Genomic DNA, 14,706 nt, shown 5'->3' with positions numbered 1-14,706 from the left:
AGTTTGTTGCTAAAGTAAGGAGCTGTAAACTAGAGGTGTTCGATTCCACTCTAATGATGCTTTGTTCTTTTTTTTTTCTTTTCTTTTTTTTTCTTTTTTTACAGTGTTATCGTGCAGGGATTCTTTCATGTTCATTGTTATTTCCTCAACATTGTTTTTCTTGCTTGTTCATAAAGACGAAAAAGAGATCCCAAGTTTTATCTTTTTTTAATTACATTAATATAAAAAGGAATCGTTAAAAAAAAACTTTGCTTGAAAAAACATGGGAATAAATAAAGCAATTTTGAAAAAAAAAACAGGCTGCAAGTTTGTCCCTTTTTTATTTTATTTGGCTGACATCTGTATTATAACAAATTTAAACCTTATAATGGAGATTAGTAGACATGTACTATATAAATAAGATTAAAGTTACAATGTGCTTGTTCAGATCAAATAAAACATAAAATGCATATAATATTATCACTGGAAATGCAAAAACAATATAAAACTGGGTCAAAGTTTGACATTTTTACTGCATAGATTAATTTATTTATTCATCCTTATATTGCAAATCATGTTTTATTTTATGTTGATCAAAAGTTTGAGCAATTTCAGATGTTAAATTTCGCATCTTTACATTGCAGTTAAAAAAAAAAAAGAAAGAAAGAAAAAACGCTGCCTTTTATTTTGAAAGTCCTCGTTTGCGTGATGACGCCACTTCCACTTGTACGTACAATTCGGAAGCCGGTGCCATGTTGTGATATTTGAGGAAATCAGTTCTGGCCGAAGTTCACTTACTAAAAAGTGGGATAAAAACAAAGCACTATTCAGATTTCGGGGGTGAGCATGGAGGTAAGAGTAGTTGGCATTAGAAACTTTTGACTTAATAAAAGAATCACCTTTGTCTTCGTGTGTGACGACGATCAACTACTACACGAGCTTTGGTTGTCACAAACTCAACAGTGCTGTCAACGAGCGGTCGGAGCTTCATTATCACATTTTAAAACATTTATTTCACTTTACCTCATCTAATCCTCCCCTTTTAGAGACAGTTAATCCTACAACATGTAGTATTTGGTGATAATTTAATATTAATAATTTGGTTTTAAGTGTTTTAAGCTGCCACCCGGAACTGAAACAACTTGTTGATAATCCTGTCCCACTAATTGTTAATTTAATCTTTTATTTTTATTGGTTAATTTAAATATTTGACATTTTACTAACTGCGTTTCAGACAGGAAAATGTTTGTGAAACGCTACAATGACCAAGTATTATAGATGACTCTTTTGTCGGCACGCTGATGACAAGCCACTTCCTGTGATGGCTTTTCAGAATAAAATCAAGAATCATTTTGAGTAATAGGACACTTTTTTTTTTCCTTCTTTCCCCTTCCTTAAACATGAAACTAAAGCTAAATCAATCATGATAGTAACTGGTCTCTTGAATTTAGGTATTAAGAAGTTGTGAAAAAGATAAATCCGGTAAACACATGACAAATGCAGAGCAAATTTAACCAGTTTAAATAATCTGTGATAGACAAACATTAGTGATGCAAGTTTCTCTCTATGATCTCAAACAAATTATTAGACAACATACAGTACAGCAGTGTTTGTGATAAATTGAAATTACCAGTACTATTGAATTTGATTGCTAAAATCTAGATCAAAGACCATTTTGATTTAGTTTATATTAGGCATTATATATTACAGAGTTGTGTTTTATCAATTTTCTTTTTCTTTTTTTTCTATATGTCAAATTCTTAGGAAAGGTACAACCAACGATTACTTTCCTCATCAAGTTATTTTATTCATCAATCTGTTGTTCGATGTTTACAATGCCAGAACATGGTGAAAAATACATTTTCGTTCATAATCCCTTGACTACTTGTTGCTTTTTGAGTGCTTTGATAAATGAGGAGGCCATGTTCAGTGGGGGGGTCAAAAGGTCAATACAGGGGCCCGACAGCAATATTTTGCCCCAGTGCCTGCTTGGCATGTAAGGATTATCAGACAATGGGCCCTGAGGTACAAACTAGTTTAATATTGCCTGACCCTCCAACATGTTAAAAAAGAAAAAAGTCCACCCTACTGAAAGTTGTTATCATTTCCTGCGTGTTGTGGTCATTGCACAACTTTGTTGTTTTGTGTGGTCAGTTTGTGCTTACCGCATTGTGTTTTTAGCCTCTATGGTACTTTAATCTCCTTTGAAGGTGTTTGATGTCTCTTTGTTGTATGGTTGAATCTGATTTATATTTGTTTTGAGCATTTTGTGACAATTTTTGGGGGGTTATTTTTGTGTCTTATTGTGTGCACACAACCTGCTGCCTGTTGGCCACCCTGGAGCACACTGTGCAGCTGTGCGTTGCAGTTTAACACTTCAAGGCTGTTTATTTTGGTGCATGGTCTGCAACGCAAGTTCAGCTTCATGGCAAATCAACCGGACCAGTTTAAAAATCATGGTTTTGGATAAAAATAGAGGGCCAGTCACATAAAACACCACCAAAACCATGAATACAGAGGCTTAATGAGCTCAGCTGCTGCTTCATTACCTGAAAAAGGCTTAGAATTATCTGTTTTTATTGACAGAGGCGCTTTTCATTGATTAGAGATGATTGGCAGTAAATCAATCTGCAGCTGTTTTGATAATTAAATTCTTGTTTTAGTTGTTTTGTTTTTGCTGGCGCTTCGCTTCTTGTGGTCAAAGTAGGCGTTTGCAGTTGATGTATTCGCTTTACAACAAGAGATTTAAACTGTACAGTTGTACATTAGCATTTCGAAAAAGGGGAAGTTTTATTTTGAAACTCGAATCACTCAACTTCCGGTAGCGGCGTCGTTCAGCTTGATGGTCCCCTGGTCTGGTGGTTCTTCTGTGATCCGTGTCTCGGGATCCACTGAGCAGCCTGGCCCGGGCCAACAACACGCAGCGTAGCCTCTTACTAGGCAGCAGTAGGCCGGCTGGGAGGAGGAGGAGGAGGAGAGGGGGTGGGTCGGTCGGTCGGTCGGTGGGTGTATCGGTCTGCGCTCCGCCGCTGCTGCCTGTCCTGACTGTCAGTCAGACACCTTGAAACGAGTCGTAGTAGCCGCCGTAGCGTAGCCGTTACCGGTTGGAACTGAACGTTAACGGTTCGAACGTTAAATTTCAAATTCCACACTCCACCGTTCTGTTCAGCAGCAGCAGCAGCTCGCCCTCGCCTCGCGCTCAGTGTGAGACGTTCGAGAGCGGTTAGACAAACGGGCGCCGCTACCACCAGGCTTCGGTTGGTTTGAGTGAGGAGCGTTAACCGCCGCAGCCTTGCGTCAACGGCAGCTAAAGCTAAAACCGTGTTAGGACAAGTCAGCAAGAAACGACGGGGGGAACAGAACAGCCACGTTAACTTACCTCGGTGGCTAAAGCCAGGCAAGCCAGGCAGCCAGGCAAGGCAGCGGACAGGTTTATTTTTGGCACGGTTGCTGGCGTAGCCTACGTATACACATGCTCCGGGTTTAAGTCGTGCGAGCTAACAGCAACATCTGTCGGTTTCATTGGAAATAAATAGATGGTAATAATAATTGACACGGTGCGTTGAGAGTAAAACTAAAAAAATCGGTTAATTGCGGAACATCTTGTTGAATTAAAGACAAAAAAGAGAGATATATATAAAGAAAGGAGGACCATAGCTGCTGACATATGAGGCCCAGCTAGGAGAAGAGAAAAAAAAAAAAGATGGACCTGAATTTTTATTCGGATTTAACGGACGGTACCGGGCAGCACGACGGGGATCCGGAGTTTCTGGACCCGCAGTCTTTCAATGGATTTGACTCTGACAACAAGGTGACTCCGGCTTTATGAATGATGAATGGGGAGAAAGAGGGAGACTACTGAGTCTGACCAGTGTGCGGGCACAATGTCATTTATTTTTTGCCTTGTCTGTATTGTGTTAATGCAATTTACAACTGCCACTGAACGCATCTCCAGTCTGCTTGAGTTTTAATGGGAACTGCTGGTTACCTGGTTTTACTAGTACACTTGGGTTTTGTTTTGTTTTTATGAATGGGAATGTCCTTGTGATTTAGGACAATATGGTTATTTTATTTGATTATTTTTTAATGATTAGGAATATCCTTGTGATTTAGGACAATATGGTTTTTATTTTTTACTATGGAAAGCCAAATGGACCACAATTCATGGTTTCCAACACTTGGATTTTTTTTTTAACGAATGGGAATGTCCTTGTGTTTTAGGATAATATGTTTTTTCTCCTATGGAAAGTCAAACGGGCTATAATTCAGGGTTTCCTACACTTGGATTTTTTTAATGAATGGGAATGCCCTTGGTTTTTGGATAAAATGTGTTTTTTTCTATGGAAAGCCAAACAGGCCATAATTCATCATGGTTTCCTACGCTTTTTTTTAATGAATAGGAATGTCCTTTTGTTTTAGGATAACATGTTTTTTCTATGGAAAGCCAAAGGGGCCATAATTCATCATCTCCTTCGCGCCGCAGACCCATTTGGTTTTCCATAATTAACTTGTACAACCTGAATGTTTCAGTTCCCTGGAGGCAGTGACAACTACCTGACCATTTCAGGGTCCGGTCATCCCTTCCTCTCCTCTTCAGAGGTAGGCCCCCCACCCCCCTACCCAAGTACACCTTTTTATAACACATGTGGCGTTCAATGTCTCTGTTTATAGCAATGGAAACCCCCTTCCTGTGGACAATATGCTTCAGCTTTTAATCAGTGATAATTAACGTACCTGCAGGCACGTGACTCCCAGTTTTTATGCATTTTGGTGTTTTTGTTTGCTGCCATCAAGTTAATTATTATTTATCTTTTACCATTCATAACTCCATTGTAAAGTGTACATCCTTAACGATAAGGCCTGTCTGTGTGTGCGTGTGATTAAGTTGTTGTTACCAGCCACAAATAAGAAGTAAATAAGACATTTGTACATGCACTTAACTGACATACTCACATTTTTTAGTGTGCCACTAAACCCATTGACCTCTTCAACCTCGCTGGATCTGCTGGTGGAGTATGAACTGTTTATCAATACTTTTTTTTATTCTCCTCACACACCTGATGAGTCCAACTCCAAAAGTCTTTATTAATAGAGTTGTCGGGAATGCTTTGCTGTGTCTTTCTCGGTTAATTTGATTATAATTTCCCTGAAAATGAGCTGGTACTCCCCCAAAAAACACGCTTGATTAGAAATACCCTCTTCTTTTTTTTTTCCTTCTTTTTTTGGACCTTCTGCGCAGAAAGCTTCCAGGAAACTTAACTGGAAAACACAGTGAAAAGAAACCGTTAAATTAACAGATTCAAAGCGTTAGTCAAATGATATGATGATGATGATGGAGCGGACGACCTCAGAGCGGAGCAGCTGCAGGCAGACAATGATAATGGAGGCGCTTGAAACCTGTTGTGTGATAAAAGTTTATTTATAAATCTTTCAGTTGCCGTTTTTGTTGCCAGAAAAAACAGGAGCAGGACGTTACCTCAACAACACAACTATTAAATGTGTAGTTTTTATACCTACACAACCTGCTGCCTGCTGTTCACATTGTGCAGCTGTGCGTAGCAGTTTAACGCTTTAAGGCGGTTTATTTTTGGTGCAGCTTCACTGACTCTGAGATAATTGTTATCACAGAGATGGGAAATCAACCGGACCAGTTAAATCAGGGTTTTGTTTAAAAAATAGAGGCCAGTCACATAAAACACAATGAAAACCACGAATACAGAGGCTTAATGAGCTCAGCTGCTGCTTTATTACCTGCAAAAAGCTTAAAAAGTTTAGTTTTTATTGATGGAGGTGCTCAATCTGCAGCTGTTTCGATCATTAAACTCTTATTTTACTTCTTTTAAGCAAATAAAACAAACATTTGCTGGCTTTTTGCTTCTTAAATGTTAATATTCTTGATGATTTATTAAATATCTTAACGTTTTTGGACACCGTGTTGCGACAGTGGGAATTATAAATAGATTATTTCTAAACTCTTATTTTGAAATTGTATGTTTTAGCATCAAAGCCGTAGTAGTGGTTGCTTCGTGGTTGTGTTGTTATCACAGGTGTTTCTACTGCAGGGTATAATAATGCAGGAATATGACTCCAGCGATCTGATTGGTCAATTAGCTTGATAGTACACTTCTCACACAAAGAGTATTTTAATAAATTAATCTGAAAAGTCTTTTTTAATGAACTTCAAGTAGAAAACCTCCCGTGTGTCTCAGGGAGCTGTAATCACCGACAGTTTTTCCTTTCCCGACTTTCTTGTGGCTCGTTTTTTTTACTTTTGTTTCCACCCCCCATCCCTTCACAAATTAATTTATCTTTATCCTCTTCCATCCTTTAATCGACGTTCTTCACGCTTTAACTTCCTCTCGCCGTCTTTGTTGTTCTTTCTGCCGCTCCCCCCCCCCCTTACAGACTTTCCACACTCCCAGTCTCGGCGATGAGGAGTTCGAGATCCCTCCCATCTCCCTGGACCCCGACTCCGCCCTCACCGTGTCCGATGTGGTGTCCCACTTCGGGGAGCTGTCGGACACCGGCCCCTCCGACAGCGTGGTGGTGCCCGGGAGCGCCGTGGTCGAGGGGGACGACCCCTCCTTCGCCTCCACCTTCGTCAACGCCCCCTCGCAAGGGCTGGAGCACCTGAGTCTGGGGGTCATGAACCAGTCGGCCGGCAGCGCCCTGCTGGGGTCGTCGCTGGGGATGGTGAGCGAACGAATACAGGACGTTTTAATCTGCTGGGTCCAGTTGTTCAAAGCCGGATTCTGGATAATGGATCGGATAAAATCTTGAAAAACACGGTGTTCAAAACTAAGAACGGATTCTGAGATCGGATTCAATCACATGATCCAATCTTGGTTTTAATCTGGATCAAACCCTCAAAAGTTTGTGTTCAAAGCTTTTTAGTAGGATCGAGAAAACTTTGATCTGAAAAATGTTTAAAGGGATAGTTCAACATTTTGGCAAATTGGCCCCATTGCCATAATCCCTATAGTCATAGCAGCTAATGGAATTTCTTGGTTTCCCTCATCAAACTCATCAAATACACAATCCAACAACTCCAAAATGCTCTGGTGGACAAGTTGTGACCTGCACATTCACCACGCTATGAGATGATAACAGAACGTTACCAGACAGAGTTGTTTTAGAGGCAAATTCATGCAAAACCGCTGATGCGCGTTCCTGTCGGGGACAGTTTTTCAGCAAGCAGTCTCTGCATTTGCTTCTAAAACAACTCCTTCTCGTAACGTTCTGTTATTATCTCTAGGGCTGACCCAAAAAAATCAAAGCTTCGAAGCTTTGTTCGTTGCCATGGTAACCGATCATGAAGTCCGTGATAGATTTTATTTTATTTTTTTCCTTTTTGACACCAGTTCTCATCGGCAATTGTTACATTAAAATGAGTAGGCTACTTGGCATCCTGGAAACCTGCCTGATTTTGGAGATATGCAGTGTTTGTTTGCCATTACTTTCATTATTTCCGCTACGATCGCGCACCCCCACCCCGTCAGACTCACACCCTGGCCGTCGAAGCTTCGATTTTGATCGATTTTATGTCCGTGAATATTCGATTATCAAAATATGATAATTGGGACGGCCCTATTTATCTCATAGCGTGGTGAATGTGCAGGTCACAACTTGTCCACCAGAGCGTTTTGGAGCGCTTTGGAAACCAAGAAATCCCATGAGCCTCCGTAGCGTAGCTCTGAGCAGCTCACGGCTCTGCTCCGCCGTTGGCCAATTTGCCAAAATGTTGAACTATCCCTTTAAACATCTGTTTCACTCACTTATACAGTTTTATCCCCCCCGCCAGGATCTCGGCCATCCCATCGGCTCCCAGTTCAGTAGCTCGTCCCCGGTGACCATCGACGTCCCGCTGGGCGACATGAGCCAGGGCCTGCTGGGCTCCAACCAGCTGACCACCATCGACCACTCGGAGCTCAGCGCTCAGCTCGGCCTCGGACTGGGGGGCGGGAACATCCTGCAGCGGCCGCAGTCTCCCGAACACCCGCTGTCGGCCACGGCGTCGCCCACCAGCTCGCTGCAGGACGACGACATGGACGATTTCAGGAGGGTGAGTCTCCGTGATCGGCTTCTTACTGTTGGATATTGATCTATGGATGAACGATCAGGGATTTTTCATTGTTGTTTGAAGTGGGTTCAAGGTTAAAGACGGGTATTTCCACACGCTTCACCGTGACTAATATTTTGCCTCATTGGTGTTTTGTTCATCGCTGCTTCATCGTTATCAACAAGTCTGATCAAACTGCACCCACACAGTCACAATGAAGCAGATTTGATTGATGTAGATGAAGTTTTCCATCGTTAAACTGACGATTGTTTGTTATAACTTTATCTGAAACAGTTTTAAATCTGCAGTGATGCGTTCGGCCACTTGGGGGCAGTGGAAACAAGTTGTGAACGCAGCACGTTTACAGATGTTGTCACGTTTTTGTTTTGTTTTTAGGTCAAAATAATGAACTCGCACATGGTCTCTTATTTACACATCTGGCACTTTATGACTTTTATGACTTTATTTTCAAAGGACACGCCCCCTTGAGATGTAACGTCTCATTATGAGGGGATCCTTATTACCAACAAAAATATACAAAAACAAGAGTTCAGTCATCAATAAACACAAGATCGTAACAGACAGTGAACACAAAAACATGACACAATATAGTGGCGCCAATTCACACACATTCACACACTTCTATTTATTGAACAAAAGTCTAATATTCACTCAACCCACTTCTGAGGGAAACATTTAGCTGCTCAACGCAATGCAATATCATTAATAAATCCCCAAAATTTGATGTAATCATACTTAAATCTGCACAAACAGATGAAATAGATGTGTTTTTCGATGTACAGTTTTTGTCTTTTTGTGCTTTAACTCCTTTAATTTCAGGTTTATTTCGGCTCATTTTAGTTTATTTTAGTCGATTTATTAACTTCCTGTGAGTTATTGTGGAGTTCCTAGTCACAAACGTGAATAAAAAAATGGAAAAATCACGAGGAAACTTTGGTTATTATTTGTTTTTCTAACGTTTGTCGTTGGTTCTCCTCCCTCTGCGCTCAGAGTGTCCTGGTCGAGTCTCCGGTCTCGCTGGCCGTCTCCCCCGGAGTCATCTCCCTGGACCCCTCGCTGTCCGAGTCGCCGCTCTCCACCCCGACCTCCAGCGCCTCTCCCGCCGTCGGCCGGAAAGGAGGAGCGGGCGGTGGCGGCGGAGGAGGAGGAGGAGGAGGGAGGAAGGTGAGGAAGAAGAAAGACCCCAACGAGCCGCAGAAACCAGTGTCGGCGTACGCGCTGTTCTTCAGGGACACGCAGGCGGCGATCAAAGGGCAGAATCCTAACGCCACATTCGGAGAAGTCTCCAAGATCGTGGCGTCCATGTGGGACAGTCTGGGGGAGGAGCAGAAACAGGTGAGAGGAGGAAACGGGGAATCAAAGAGATCTGTGTTGTCGATACATAATCAATAAATACGACGCTAACCTCGGTGTGCGTTCGCTCTGTTTTTTCAGGTTTACAAGAGGAAAAACGAAGCGGCGAAGAAGGATTACTTGAGGGCGCTGGCGGAGTACAGATCCGGACAAAACTCTCAGGTGAGCGTCCGTCCTCTCCACCTGCAACACAATCAATCAAAAAAAAGATAAAATAGGTAAATGGAATAAATATCTGGAGAGGTACAAGGAAGAAAAACTGAACTACAAGTACTTACTTTTTTTATTTTCTTTATCTTAATTACCTTTTTTTTTTTTTTTTCATTTTCTCTGTTTCTTAACAATTAATTTTTAAGTGATCGATTTATTTATTGTTTGTGGAAAAGGGGCGGGATTCAGTAAGCAACAGCTTCTTCTCATTTTGATTCTACTTTTGTGTTTTTGTTTCCAAATTTTGTTCTTCAACTTGTTTATGTCATTTACACATAAAGGAACAAACTGAAATTGGGCCTTATTTTGTTTTACATGTTCGAAATAAATATTTAAAAAAATTAAATAAAATCTAAAATCATATAAATAAAGATAAATAAATATATACAGCTCTGGAAAATATTAAGAGACCGCTCCAAATTTTTCTTCAATCAGGTTGTCCAAGTGTCTATTGAATTCAACATACAGTCAGCACAATGAGGAACTCATCACCTGAACCAAATCATATTTAACGAGGAAGAGTATAAAAACAGCTGCTGTGATTAAAAATTGTCGTTATGGCACCAATGTTGATTTATGAACTCTTCCTAGATTAAAAGAAAAAAAATGTGTTGTGTTGTTTAAAAGTGGATATGAACTTGGTTTCTTTGTGTTATTCTAAGTCTGAAAACACTGTGTCAAGTTGTCATTTTCTGCAAGTAAATGCTCTAAATGACAATGTTTTCATTTCGGATTTGGGAGGAATGTTGTCAGTAGTTTACAGAATAAAACAAAAGTGTTCACACACATACCTATGAATAGTAAAACCAGAGAAACTGATCATTTTGAAGTGGTATCTTATTTTTTTCCAAAGCTGTATATGTTAATAATTCAAAGGAATAAAACAGTTTCTTCTTCCTGTCTGAATCTTCAGGCTCCCATTGAAGTCATGGACACGTCCCCGTCGCCGCCGCCGCCACCGCCCGCTCCGGCTCTGGCGATGACATCCTCGCCCGCCTCCGCCGCCCCGGCCGGCCGGGTGACGCGGTCGCAGCACTACAACCCGGAGGAGAACACCATCACCAACATCTGCACCTCCAACATCATCCTGGACCTGCCGCAGGTCACCACGCGCTCCCGCACCGGCGCCACCAAGCAGCAGCTGCCTCCGCCCGCCGCCGCGCCGCCGCCCAACCCGCCCACCGTCACCAAGATCATCATCAAACAGACGCAGCTGCCCTCGGGCGGCGTATCCGTCACGGCGACGGCCGCCTCCTCGCCGCGGCAACCGCCCCCGCTGCAGCAGATGCAGAGCACGCCGCCCCCGCCGCGGCTGCAGCAGATGGTGCACGCCCAGGCTCCGCCCCCTCTGCAGGCGAAGCCGCGCGGCGGCGGAGGAGGAGCGGCCGCCGCCTCGGGCCCGCCGCCGCCGCTGCAGATCAAGGTCGTCCCGTCGTCGCGCCAGTCGGACTCCAACGCGCCGCCGATCATCGTGACGTCGGCCGGGGAGACGCCCACGTCGGTGGCAGTGGCGGCGTCCTCCGCCCTGACGGTGGAGGTGGGACAGTCGGCCGCCATGGTGACGGGAGGAGAGGAAGTAGCGGAGGCGGAGGACGGGGTGAGTCCAGGAGGAAAACGGCGTTCGCAGGTTTTTTAGGGCTCACGCTCATTTCTAAAATGTTCTTCGATCTTTAAATCAGCTCACAGGTGATCACAATTTGTTATTAATGTGTTATAACACAAAATAAGTCTATTTTGGATACTAACTTGTATTTTGTTGATATCTTCACTACTGTAATCTGCATTTATTAAAATGTTATTGTACTTATAGAACTCAAAACAATCTAAAAAATAGAGCACAATGCAATCAGTATATATTGATAATTGATATAACTACTCAAAAACAATAGTTTATGCTTAAAAAAGTAAGAAAAACCTCTTAGTACTAACTTTATTAGACAAGTATATTATATTATATTATTTTATGTTATTATATGGTCCAAAAAAACAATCTATATTGATAAAAACTACTGCCATGGTGACGGGAGGAGAGGAAGTAGCGGAGGCGGAGGACGGGGTGAGTCCAGGAAGAAAACGGCGCTCGCAGGTTTGATGAAACGACCTCGGACCTCGTTAAAAACGTCTGTTCTGTTGTGTTTCGTTGTGTTTCCCGTGGTGTCAGATGGAGGTGGAGCTGAACGTCGCCCCCGGCCCCAGCGTGACCACGACCTCCAGCCCAAACATCTGCGTCCGCGCCGGCTGCACCAACCCGGCGGTGGAGAGCAAAGACTGGGACAAGGAGTACTGCAGCAACGAGTGTGTCGCTACGCACTGCAGGTGTGTGTGTGTGTGTGAACGACTTCACTCAAATGTTAGTCAATTCAATTTAGAAAAAATGCTCAGAAGAATATTTGAAAACTTAAAGGGACAGTTCAACATTTTGGCAAATTGGCCCAATGCCATAATCCCTATAGTCATAGCAGTAGGTTCGTTACCTTTATTATTACAAGCTATTTTTAGAACGGCGGAGCAGAGCCGCGAGCTGCTCAGAGCTACACTACGGAGGCTAATGGGATTTCTTGGTTTCCCTCACCAAACTCATCAAATACACAATCCAACAACTCCAAAACGCTCTGGTGGACAAGTTGTGACCTGCACATTCACCACGCTATGAGATAATAATAGAACGTTACCAGACAGAGTTGTTTTAGAGGTAAATACAGAGACTGCTTGCTGAAAAACTGTCCCCGACGGGAACGCGCATCAGCGGTTTTGCATGAATTTACCTCTAAAACAACTGTCTGGTAACGTTCTGTTATCATCTCATAGCGTGGTGAATGTGCAGGTCACAACTTGTCCACCAGAGCGTTGTGGAGTTGTGGGATTGTGTATTTGATGAGTTTGATGAGGGAAACCAAGAAATCCCATTAGCCTCCGTAGCGTAGCTCTGAGCAGCTCGCGGCTCTGCTCCGCCGTTCTAAAAATAGCTTGCACCGACAATTAAAGGTAACGAACCTACTGCTATGACTATAGGGATTATGGTGATGGACCGATTTGGCAAAATGTTGAACTATCCCTTTAAGCAAGTGCACACAGAAAAAGAGTAAAAAGACAATAAATACAGTTAATAAAATTAAATATCAAGTAGATACTTTCCACTGAGCTGATTTGATGAACTTAGAGCCGCTGCTATTCAATGTACAGTGAGAAATGTTAGAAATAAATGACAAATAAACATTTTTCCTTCTCCTCTTGTCGCCCACAGAGACGTGTTCATGGCCTGGTGTGCGATCCGAGGGCAGAACTCGACCACGGTCACATAGGGAAGGGAGACGGTGAGAGGAGGAGGAGGAGTTACTACACAGAGAGAGAGAGAGAGAGAGAGACGGACTGAGATATATAACACATGAAATGCAAACGAAACGGAGGAAGAAATGGATGAGTGGATGAATGAATTGATGGATGGATGGATGGATGGATAATGGCCAGATTGGGCTCAGGTATCGGCACATACTGGTTTTGTTTCAAACAGAGAGACGGACAAGAAGGATTTAAAATCTCGATCATGAACTTTTCCTGTGACTCTTCAAGGTGAATGGATGAATAATGATAAAACGATACAGAAGAGGAAGAAACTGAAGACTTGGTTCTGCTGCTCCGGTCTTTCCCTGTTGATCTTTAATTGTGAATTTGAAAAATATGGACTTGATGGATGATTAAAAAAAAAGACAAAAATCAACTGAACATTTTATACGTACTTATGGTGTTTTTAATTATTTTGAACAGAGAGGGGGAAGAAAGAAAAAAAGCGCAGGAAGGAAAAACGATCTTGCAGATGTATTTGGTTCATTTTCTTCATTTCCAAAAAAACAGAAACAGAAACGACTCCTCCTCAGACGTGTATGCGCTTCCCTTCACTGTTACACTGAGGATTGATCAATGTGAATGAAAACTGGGAGGTGAATTTTCTCTTTCTTTTTTCTTTTTTTTAATTTTGATGTGTGGGAGCTTCGGTGTCGACGGGCCAGTGGCTGCGGCTCTGACGGATTTAGACGACCAACCAACAAGTGGGTAAAGCAAAGCACAAAACAAGTCTTAAAAAGTTAATTTGCTGTCGTGGTCGAGAGGTGGAAAGATGCTGACGCCACTCTGGAGGAAAAACAAACAAAACAAAACTGAAAGGATTTTACTTAAAACTTTGAAAACAGGTGCTAAGATTCAGGAAAAAAAAAAAGAATATCTGTCATGTTTTCTGTTAAACCTGTTTCTGAAATAATGTTTTCTGAGATACCTGGTCACTTAAAAGCTTTTTTTTTTTATTAGAGATGTGGTAAATCTGTGGTGAAAGTTTAAGAAAATCGACTATTGGAGTGAAAAAATAAAACACACCAGCTCTGACGACACTATTTACTGTAAGAGGAAAGGGAATACAGTGTAAAAGCTTTAATTTTCTTTTTTTTTTTTAGTTTGTTTCGTTTTTTAATGTGACTTGTGTTTCTTTAAAGGAAATTACTTTCAGGTCTGTTGAATAATCAAAGAAGGGATAGTTACTCTCAAACTGTTCCCCCGTCAGATGAAGTCATGCAGTGATACAGCGGTCTGGATTATTGTAGATATTATCCTGGAAATGTTTTTAACAGTGAAATAAAAATATTTTATGTTTTAATATACATTTGGTGATGATGCACATTTTGGTTTCACAGACACCTGATTCTGTCTTTTGGGGGATTTTTTTTGGTTTCAGAACATTTCTTAAATAAATTTATCTGAATTTGTTCAGAAGCTTAAATGAAAAAGACCATCTATTGATGAAATGTAATAACATTGAAACAAATGGGTACAATTATACATAAGAAAATTGAGCAAGGACGTTTCACATGTGATACATTGATGCATTATGAGATTTATTTTTTATTCTAAATCAATTATCACTTATTTTAGGGCTCACGCTCATTTCTAAAATGTTCTTCGATCTTTCAAGTAAAAAAAAACGGTTCACAGGTAATCACAATTTACTATTAATGTGTTATAACACCAAATAAGTCTATTTTGGATACTTGTATTTTGTTGATATCTTCACTACTGAAATCTGCATTTATGGAAAT

At 41.6% G+C, this 14,706-nt stretch overlaps 1 protein-coding gene across 4 annotated transcripts; it reads left to right on the top strand.

The window, feature by feature from the left end:
* Nucleotides 1-728: 728 nt before the first annotated feature.
* On the top strand, nt 729-14,219 carry tox4b (TOX high mobility group box family member 4 b). Of its 4 annotated transcripts, none has more exons than XM_083993218.1 (10): nt 729-831; nt 4,510-4,578; nt 4,942-4,992; nt 6,385-6,672; nt 7,763-8,041; nt 9,050-9,394; nt 9,494-9,574; nt 10,536-11,219; nt 11,784-11,938; nt 12,867-14,219. In XM_083993218.1, exons 1-10 carry the CDS (start codon nt 826-828, stop codon nt 12,922-12,924), a joined length of 2,016 nt encoding a protein of 671 aa, XP_083849344.1. In that variant the 5' UTR covers nt 729-825; the 3' UTR covers nt 12,925-14,219. The 4 variants fall into 4 exon arrangements, with proteins under 4 accessions (XP_083849344.1, XP_083849342.1, XP_083849341.1 ...); XM_083993216.1 differs by lacking the exon at nt 729-831 and adding an exon at nt 2,947-3,790 and having other exon boundaries at nt 7,781-8,041; XM_083993215.1 differs by lacking the exon at nt 729-831 and adding an exon at nt 2,947-3,790.
* The last annotated feature ends 487 nt before the right edge of the window (nt 14,220-14,706 follow it).

This window comes from Trachurus trachurus (assembly GCF_905171665.1).
Source record: "Trachurus trachurus genome assembly, chromosome: 18".
Classification (NCBI taxonomy): Eukaryota; Metazoa; Chordata; class Actinopteri; order Carangiformes; family Carangidae; genus Trachurus; species Trachurus trachurus.
The sequence above is the reverse complement of the archived record's forward strand: the minus strand, read 5'-3'. Positions and strand labels throughout refer to the sequence as shown.